At 30.9% G+C, this 11130-nt stretch overlaps 1 protein-coding gene across 1 annotated transcript; it reads left to right on the top strand.

Annotated features, from left to right (window-relative positions):
- The first annotated feature begins 10046 nt into the window (after positions 1-10046).
- Positions 10047-10841, top strand: LOC149559369 (putative UPF0481 protein At3g02645). Its single transcript, XM_089831375.1, has 2 exons — positions 10047-10164; positions 10222-10841. The coding sequence occupies exons 1-2, from the start codon at positions 10047-10049 to the stop codon at positions 10839-10841; spliced, it is 738 nt and encodes a 245-aa protein (XP_089687501.1).
- Positions 10842-11130: the final 289 nt, after the last annotated feature.

Consider the following 11130-nt stretch of genomic DNA (forward strand, 5'->3'; position numbering starts at 1 on the left):
CATGTGTTGAATAATGAACAAGTGATGGATGTTTTTGGACATTATGTTTCTCCATCTTGGGGGTTTTTCTAGTGTATATCTTGTGTTATTTTTTGTGTTACATTTTTTGTTCTTTTACAGATGAAATTTGAATGAGTTTTTGCATATATTTCTCCTCTAGGTTATGTGGAAATTGTCATTGTAGAGCTAGCATAATTCATCTCAAGAATAGCATTACCTTGAACACAAATAGGAATTATAAACTATAGAGCCTATGATTCCAAGATGTTTTGTCTTATCTACTTGAGTCTCTTTTCTATAATAGTAATTATCAATTTGTAGTCAATAACTCTTCACCAGTTTTAATACATATATACTAGGTTATTTGTTTGTAGAGATTATTTTTCACCATATCATGTGTGTTGATGATCTTCATATTGTAAAGATAGTTATCTCATTTTTTTATAATTAACCATGAGTTTAGATAATTTGTGTCACTAATTTGATTCATCCGAGAGTTTATTATACTACCCAGTAGATTCTTAGTGTAAAGTCTGGCATGAACATTTTAGTTATGTCAAGTATATATATCTCTAGTAATTAAGTACATCAAATGTGGTACATGATATTCTTATTTCTCATTCATTAATTGTTAATCCCCTTCTCCTTTCATTATCATTTTTCCCTTATTTATTTTCGGTCCTTTCCTTTTTATTTTACTCCAAAGAACTTGAGAAATGTGCTCATTACTTCTTTTGTTTTCTAGGAAATAAGTGAAAATTTTGTATTTTGATGATGGGTCAACTTTTTTCTCATTAAGTTTCTATGGTATTCTACTTTTAAATACTTCATGTTATACATTAATCTACCAAAATATAATGTAACTACATGCCATGAGTGTCACTTCTTTAATAGATATTAGGATTAAATTGAGATTAGGTTTTGTGGTATTATATAACATTCCATTACATAATACATTTTACATCTAGATTAGCAAATTTCAACTAGTTGTGAAAGAGTAAAGTTGGTTCTAGATTTAAACTTTAACATACAATTGTTTAAGTTTGTAGCTATAGATTTATGTTGGTGAGAACATGCAATATGAAAGTTGAATTTTTGACTTTTCAAGATTCCCTATAACTAAAATATTTTGATAGTCTTTCATATAAATACCAAATTCACAATATTTTAGTATTTTCTCACTAGATCAACTGTTATGAAAATAAATTGAAATTATATTTAAAAAATTTCAACTACTTAATAATTATTTAACCTTAATTTAATTTTATTATAAACTTATTGTTTGAATACAAAATCCAATCTAGTTTAATGTTTTCTCATTAGCTCAGCTAGAGTAGTATAGCTACACATGCATCAATAAATGGTGGTCAGCCTATTCAACATGATGGTGAGTTGGTGGCTGTGAGAGTTCTCTTTAACTAAACTATTGTTTCATTTTTTTTTGGACGGTTGACTAGTAATTTCCATGCTCTACAAATATGTATTAACTCTCTAACAGTCTATATATACAGCCCATATTATCATCCCCTAGCATTTCAAGCAAACAAGCTTCTTTCTTGTCAATTACATCTTTCTTTATGGTGAAAAAAGCTCTTTGATTCTATGAGTAATTCAATCTTGCCTCAATTTTCCTCAATTTATCCTTTTCTTATATGTCAACCGTGTTCATTGTTTCTGTTGCATGATAAGAGATTTACTATGATATATCTTTTCTAGGAAAACAAAGTGTCTCCTACAGCACTCCTCACCGGGTTATACGTGGCTTTCATTGTTCTTGTGTGTGTGTGGGTGCTTTTGTGCACCGCTAAGGGGAACTTCCCAATAAAGTGTTAAACATGTTTCAACGCAAGTATTTTCTTTTGTCGCAATTGAAAACATTTCAGTATGTAATTCCGGTTGCCTTTCTATAAAGAAAAATCTACTTTGAGAGTAAATCGCTAATTCAAATGGAGCAGTGAACTTGATTTAGCTGACTGATTTATGATTTTATTTTTTTATTTTTTTCCTCTTTTGGTTTTGTTCTTCTAATTCAAATTGTCCAAATTTAAGACTTATTGTATAAGAGGTTCACAATTTACTACTGTGTTGTAGACCTTCTATAAAAATGCGGTCAAAATGATTGAATAAATGCTTCAATTGATAAGATTGAATTATTACAATGTACAACCAATTCTCTTATAAAAGAAATAGTATTAGGATGGTACAATTGCCCAATCAAAATCTTTTATATATTATTAATTTGTTAAAATATTAAATATTAGTTATCAGATAACCTTGAGTAAAATCACTAAAATCACCATTTTATGCTAGCTCGAACTTAAAAAACAATTATAACATCTACGCATAAATAATCGGAAGATGAAATAAACTATCAATTTGGGAGAATATTTACTATAAATTCCATATATGTAAATGTATATGACAATCAACACGTTTCACAATTATCATTTATGATGTCATGTATAATAATTTTTAAAGATAGAATTAAATACTTATTTAAAAGTATAGAATTATCACACCATTATTATGTGTAGAATGATTTTCAAAATTGTTTGTTGCAAATATTTCTGTTAGCTAACTTTCTAAGTTAGAGCAATGTTTTTTGTTGGAATATATAGTTTTTTTTCAATTGTTTTTTGGGTATGTGAAGGATCATGATACCAAGCTATGGTCATAAGTGGCAATGAAAAAAAGAAAATTGATGTTAGTCAACTTGAAATAAAAAGTTGAACACATTATCAACCTTACGGAAAACTATTTAAAGAATAGAATATGAAAGAAAATGAATGTAGTTTCTAAATAACTAGCCTTTTTTTCTAAAAAATTAAATTAATCTAAGTAGTGAAAAATGTATTTGAATGTACCAATACAAAAATTTTAAGAAAGGGATTAAAAAAATGTGTATGTCTAGCCATATTAATCATAATCAAATCATGATTTTTTTAACAATATTTAGATATACATAGTAGATCCTTGCCTAGATTTGACACGTTTTTTTTTTGTAGTTTTTCCCAAGTAATTTTAAAAAAAAATTTAATAAAATTTTTTCATAATAAAAATAAATCCTGTGTCTGGCCACCTTAACTTTTCATGAACTTTATAAAATTGAATTTTTATTTTCTTATAGTATGTGAAACATAGAATGTAACACATATTTTGTATTGCAAAAAGGTTATATCATTTGAAAGTTAATACTATTTTTTGATCAATTTATCAATCATGACTTCAAAGGTAACTCAATTAGAAAATAAGTAATAATTACTTCTTGAACTTGAATTTGACAAAAATTATATCAATGGAAAGTTGATTATCTCCATAAGGAACCCTTTTTTCTTTCATTACCAGGTTAAAAAGGTCATTAGCTACTTAGCCAAAGTTTGGAAAATAAAAAATAAGGAAAAAAACCAATTTGGGGTTAATCGTGTGCCAGTTGTCTCCCAAAGCCAAAACCCAAAGAAAATTCTTATCCTTGTGAGGTATTCAAACTAAATCGAGTATACGAAAAAAAGTGGGTATCTAATAATTATAAGATACTAGATTTGGAGAGTATAAAATATATGGATGTTTGTCAACAATTTTTTAAAAGAATTTCTCACCTCTCCTCGTCATCAGCATGGAAAAGGAAAATAGATCCAGGATAAGGAACCTCAGGGGACCCCTAAAGATGCTAACTAGAAACATGGTGAGGATTTTGTGGCTATTAAGATGAGGAGTTTCAAGAAACTAGAGGAGAGGAAAGATATTAGTGAACGAAGATTAGGTAATGTGGCCAAGTTACCAATCAGGGTTATGCACTTCACGGTTTCGACTCTTCACCTTCAACATGTTGAGAAAGAAGACCTTATTGTTGCAATAGGGGTGAAAACCATAAGTTCTCTTTAGAGTTTCCTAGTGGATGATTGGTTGCGACTATTGTTAGACAAACCAGAGGGAATTGAGAAGAATAAGGAGACATAGGTCTCCTTCTTGCTTTAGTTTTTTGTTATGTTTCTTAATTTGGCACTCAACCCATGCGGTTTTTGTTCACGGTGCTTTAATGGACATACTATTAATATCGGTTGTGTATATATTATTTTTATGACTACTCGTAGTTTCTTAGTGATGGTTAGATTTTGGGACACTATGATGTGAGGATTTTTGAAATTAAGAAGGGTGGTGGGTTAATATGTCTTTATCTAACATGTATCTATTCTATATCATTTTGTTTTATGTGCCAACCCCCATTTTTTGTTACAATTTAATTTCAAAAATGACATTTTTTTAAGTTGATTTTTTGATATGTTGATTAATATTTTTTATATTTTTTGAATTAGAATTGTTCACAAATATTTTTTGATTTATTTATATTTTATTTATGATTATATTTTGTATTTTATAGTTAATAATAAAAATATTCATTTAACAAATTTATGTAAATAGTATAATAAATAAATAATATATGCTTTTAAAGTATTAGCTAGTAGCCAAAAGGATGAAGGGATGACCCTGGAGTACAAAAAGGTTCAAAGATCAGCTGGAGGTTACCTCATAATCATCTAACTCATACTAGTGTTATACATAAAAAAAGAAGAAGAAGTTCCAAAACAGAACTATCAATACCACCAGTCATGTTACTAACCAGTAAATAAAATGGGAAAACATTTCAATAGCAAAGAAAATTATTACTGCTATCATTCCAACACTTAGACATATACATAAAAAGTAAAACTCGAGCATCAAGTTCAGAGTGATTAACAACATAATAGCAAAAAAAAAAAAAAAAAAAAAAAGCCAAAGCTAGTTGCCCTCATTCTTTTCAGGTTCCTCATACTTCTTTTCCTCAGGTTCATCCCTATTCACATTCACCCCCTCCTCTTTGATAGGTTTTTCCAGAAGTGTCTTCAGCCAGTCCTCCACCAGAAATTCATAGATGGAGTAGGTAGTCTTTCTTTCCTTGCCCAAGTCTTTCTCATCCTTATTCACTTGCAGAAAATAAAGGATAGTGGTAGTGGAATGCATAAATTTTGTGGATAATTCATCCAGTGTCAAATTAACATATAAATATATTAAAATAAATAATATTTGTTAATATATATCCTCTATTAGATTATCAAATATAATATATAAAATATAATATATTTAACAATATTTGTGATATCATATTATACATATTTTGTTCTACTAAATAATGTATATATTATTTATACATTATAATATCTATTAAATATATTATATACTATATAATATATCATCATATAGTATCTAATATGTAAAGTATTATTGAATCTCACAAAACCATCATCAACATCTTGTAAAACCTAAAACTTTCATTTTTTTTCTAATTATGCATGATGCAAGCAACCACTATCTAATAACCACGTTGCATCTTTTTTGTGAATGAAGCAATTTGAAACAACGATGATTTCGAGCTATGCTAGACACAAGTTTTGGCTTCCATAGTTTAGTGACACCATGACTTGACTTACACTAACCTAAAGCATGTCCATCGACAAAGTATTTTTGACACATTATTATTCCAGGTCAAAAAAGCTTCTTTGTGACCAAAAATAGGTATTTTAGGTATCACATGCCTGCAAGAGCTAATATTATGCCCAAATAGATGATAATGGAAACAACAATAGTGAAATAGTATATATTTAAAAGAAGGGTTTTCAATTTTTTATTTTAAAATTTTCTTTGGACTTTAAACTTTATCTATATAAATCATGTTCTTATTCTATTGGCTAGTTAAATTACCTATCTGATTTTGAAGCATATTAATTTGTTGTTTTGAAAAACTTATCTCTTTTACTCTATATATATTTATTATTTTCTATTATTCAACTTCTAGGAATGGGCAATACTAAGAGGGGGGTGAACTAGTATTGAAACACTTTTATACCAGCTAAACAATGAAAACAATAGATTGTAATTTTTTAAAAATAAATCACATTGATAAATAGAGATCTGCCACCAATCCATGAGAGAAATGCCTAGTTGAGTAGTGCATAGCTTTATAAAATGTCCATTTCAACTATTTTTAAAAAATATATATATAATCCTTAAAACATATTACGTAGGCTAAAATTGACCATAATATATTGCCATAAATATGGTCAAGAGAATTTAAGTGCTATAAATACACAAATAATTATATCCATGAATTAAATAGAAAATAAGCTTTTCTCAAAGAGAAAATAGTTTGAAGGACTTTGTTGATATTGAACTTTACTACTCCACCAAATAGATGATGTTCTAAAATCAAACCTCATCATTATTATTCAATTAGACAAAAGTGGACAAATGTATAGTCAAAGACTATTTTAACTGATAATTCCTATAATTAGTTAGAAATTTAGGTTATGTCTTATGTTCATTGATCATTTTTTATTCATTTCATGTAGATATTAAAAATATGGCATTGAGACAAAAATTGACAAATAGAATAATTTTCAATGATTGCTAAATATTGTCAAACTTTTTTTTTTAATATAATTTGAAATTTTCTATCGATGGACTGTGATGCATTGCAAAAAATATGAAGTTATAAATTGTGAAAATTAGGAGTGTCTCAGGACCTGATAAGGTCAACAAGTATTGAACCAAGAGCAGTATCTTAAGTGTTGCCTTTGAGTAGTTTTTCTAGTTGTGTCAAGAAGACCTACTTTCATCTTTAAATGGATTTCTCCTAAAATATTGTCTTGATTCGTGCCTTAGTAGTTTTTGTACGAAATCGTACCTTTAATTAGTTTAAACTTTCTCTAGCATGATGGAGATTATAAAAAATAGAGCGCACAGACATGTATTTTGATCTCATCACTTGTTATGAATATGAATATAGAAATAAATCATATAAAGAATCTAAGTAATCCCTTTCAATAGAATATGAGTGCATCATTTTTTTAGTTTGTAGATTTCGAGGCCAAAGTGATGAGATTTAATCTTTCAATCATGTGCAAGCATTAGACATAATATTGATATCACTTCCTACACATTAGGAATAGGAAGCCATCTTGCACACATTTGGAGTGTCGTGCAACAAGTGTGGATAATATTTAAAATCTATAACCATTGCATTGATTATATTTTTAGGGTAAAAGCACAAACCCGTGTGACCCTTTTACAAAGGACAAGGCTAACAAAAGTCTAATTATTCACCTTCAATGACATAAAAATGGTAGTATTATTTCGAATCTAAAAATCAAGTAAGCTAATTAAATGTGTAGAAATAGATGAAGTTTATGATTATAATTTTTAAATATTATTAGGAATAAGAATTGATATATTTTCCTAGTTAATAAATTCATTTTTTTAGCTGCTAAAAGATGCTGAAAATTAGGGTTCTAGTTCACACCACCAATCTATTTTGAAATAAACTTATTTGCCTTTGATGACAAATTTTTATATGAAAACCTAACAAAGGTTAGTACATCATGAATAGATTCGTATGTAAGTTATAGTTAAGGGAAGGAATATTTTTCAAATAGGTGTATCATCAAACTAATTAGCATATAACATATATAGAAATGGAAATAGATAGAGATAATATAATAGCCATGACTAGAAGTGTGTTTACATTTTTGTTATTTATTTCTATTAGCTATAGAGAGATCAAAAAAGGAATACATAGATCACAGAGGATCATAAAAGAGGCAAAGCCTCAAACCAAGTCCAAAGTACCAATGATGCAACTAGGATGAATCATATACAACAAGAACCGAACAGCAAAGATCTAGTGTAGAATATCACAGTAAGCATCCACCCATGCGGTCCAACTGAGTGGGCCTTCCATCCAAACAATACTCTTCTGCTCCTAGATCTGGGATAACATAAAGATCTCCTCCTTTATGGCATTATGGTTCCTCCTAGTCACTTAGTTCAGCTTCTAGCATGTGTGCTCAAACACCCACAAATTATCAAGAGTCCTACGCCACTGATAGCCATACTTCAGCTCGTAAAAGAAGATAGTAGCTTGCCCATCTTTAAGAAACCTTCTTAATTTATCCTTTTCAATTATCATGGTAGTTTGAACCTACAAGAAGAATTTAAAATATGTGAGTTTTTGAAAAAATTCAGTAAGAACCCTTGGCTTACCTTGGTACTTCTCCTCATTCTTACATTTCCAGATTTGCGAAAGAATGTTAGAAGACAACATGTTCAAGAAAAAATTAGCATCCTTACTAAGACCATTAATGTGACCAGTAACAATTTCAACGATATTTGCATTAATAGGTTAATAAATACCAAAAAGTTTCCATATTTCTTTAGCAAAAAGGCAATCAAACAAAATATGTCTACCCGTATCAGGCAACTTGCCAATATTACATAAATCAGAATGTTGAACATCTCTTTTAATTTGAAGTCTATCAGTTAACATCAGCCATTTAAAACATTGAATTTTTGGCTCAACAAGACTTTTCCAATTAGTATTCAACTACTTATTCCAAGCTTTATTATCAAAAGAACAGTACCAAATTTTATTAATATGAACAATAATATCTTCATTGTGAGCAATGATCTTGTATATCTTCATTTTTGTTATTCTAGAAATCAATTGATAGAATATACACAATAATTGGATTATGATAATATTTAATTGTGCTAGTCATATGTAAAGTACAAAATATGTATAAATAGTAATAACAATATTATTTATATTTGATGAAGTAGAAATCCATTATAAGAACATTAGTATAACACTATAAAATATTTGATTAATGGAGAAAAAAACCAATGATGATAATGATTCTAGATTGGTCACAATGATGCCTTGGACTTCACATAAATGGGATGATCGGATATCCTTCCTCCTTTGACTAATAACTCTTAGCAGACCATAATCTATTTGTTTACTTTCAGTAGTACTGAATATATTTGACTTTCTGCCAACCACGTTTGCATATGAATATTTACTAATAATTTAAAATAGATCTTAGATACCCAACTGAAATACTTTTCTTTAAAAAAAATGTATATTATCGGTCCAAGTGAATACCATGTGAATGACGGCTAATATTTGTTTTAAAGTGCAATTCAATTTCACAGAGTCAATCCTCTCCTATTCATTTTCTTGTAATTGTATTTATTAAATTGTACCTCGTATATTCCTTTTTATAAATGACAAGACGAATGGTCATGGGAGAATTGATGGCTACCTAATGTCCTCTTTCACATAACAAAAGTCTAAATGCGGGAGAAGCGTTGAAATGTCAGTTCATTGAAGTCCATTGCATTTTTCATATTAACCTGTTATATGCATTTACCCATGTTCCATAGATTCAATTTATATTTTGTTGGACTCTTCGAACATGCCCTCCCTAGGAAAAATGGATAGAAGAGTTGAAGGACAATTTAATCTGGTCATGTAATTATTATATATTTCTGACTTCATGATATGTTCCTTCTCCGGTGAGATAATCTCATGAGCTTGTAAAGAATGTCGAAGTTTGATGAGAATAAATGGATGAGAGAAGCCAAAGAGTATCTGGCTCAGAAGAATAAGTCCTATGAGAAGCCTCCATGCATATTCAGGACATCCATGGCCTTGCTGAAAGAAAATGAGCATTCCTATGTGCCTCAGATTGTTTCTATCGGCCCTAACCATTTCGGGAAAGAGTGGCTCATGGGAATGGAAACATTCAAAGGCGATGCAGCACGTAGAGAGGTTTTTAGAATTCAGTATGGAACCAAGAAATCTGACGTTGAATTCGAACAAGTGATTGAGAGAATCAGGAGGAGGGAAGAGGATATAAAGCGGTGCTACTATAGAGAAACATCATTCAAGGGTGACGTGCTCCATTTGATGTTGGCTCAGGATGCTTGTTTCATTCTCGAGTTTTTCAGAAATCACCTCTTCGGATTGGAAGACGATGAATCCTTCCAAGATGAGTTTTCGTTTCTGCCAGAGCATCATCCATTCTTCGGGCCCGTATCCGAGAATGCTTGGATTAAAGCGGAGATCATGAAGGACTATACCGCTGTTTGTCTTGGAAGATGTTCTTACTATGGAGATGAACGCTAATTCCCAAGAGAGCGCCCAAGAGAAACTTGGCAGATTGCTGAGGAAAATGTTCGAGAGAAACTGCTATCGGCCTTTCGAGTTCTGTGCAGAGGACGCATCAAAGAAACGGAACCACATTCTGGACATCTATCACGACTCCTGCCTTGGGGCCCTGCCAACCGAAAGTACTGAAAAGGAATTAGTGAAAATTAACGTTCAATATTATTGTTCGTGTTTTGCAGGTTCAAAAGGTGGTCACTGCGTATGTTCTGGACGAGCAGACGGGAAAAGTTCTGAGAATGTCAAACAACGTAAGAAATGGTGGCTGAACTTTCCATCTGCAGTTGAATTGAAGAACGGAGGAATCAGATTCGAGGCCGATGGAAAAACTGTGGACGACGTTAAATACGAGGGTAAAACTCTGACTCTGGTGCGGCTGAAATTGGATGTGGACTCGGAGGTGTATATAACGAATTTAATTGCCCTGGAGATATGTTCTCCTGGGTTCAAGAAGAAAAGAATGACTGCTTATTGTCAGTTCCTGCATGAGCTGTGCCAAACAAGCGAGGGAGTAGATGTGTTGAGAAAGGAGGGTGTCATAATTGGTAATCTTTGGCCCACTAAACTGGTCACCCAATTGCTGAGCGTCTCCAACATCACAATTTCCTCGCCACAGTGCAAATCCATCATAGAAACGAGGGAAAATCTGAGCAGCTATAAGACGCGGCGCTCTATTGTTCTGAGAAGCCTTTGGAACGAATTCTGGGAAGCGTATGGTTCAAAACCGTGGATGGTAGTTGGAGGCTTCGGAGCGATTCTTGTCCTCTTTCTGACTGTCGTGCAGGTCTTTTTGCTCGTTTAAACAATGTGGGCCAAGGTCAAATTAAAGACGGGGCATCATTTGTTACTAGATTCTGAGTTCTGCTTTAAAGCCGTAATTTGTTTGGTTTCCTACTAGCTGTTGCATGTAGTTAAGTGGAGAGGCTTATTTAGTTCCGGCCATGCATATGGCAGTTGCTTAAACAGTTATTAAACTGAATTTTTATAGCTAATAGAGATTCAGCCTTTCTAACCATTTATCTTGTCTTACTTTTTCCTTACTTTTTATATCACTAAAGTTGCATGTTTATTAATTATAAATATTAATTCAA

This window comes from Cupressus sempervirens, chromosome 5 (genome assembly GCF_028749045.1).
Source record: "Cupressus sempervirens isolate cs-2001-9-10 chromosome 5, ASM2874904v1, whole genome shotgun sequence".
In the NCBI taxonomy this organism is placed as follows: domain Eukaryota; kingdom Viridiplantae; phylum Streptophyta; class Pinopsida; order Cupressales; family Cupressaceae; genus Cupressus; species Cupressus sempervirens.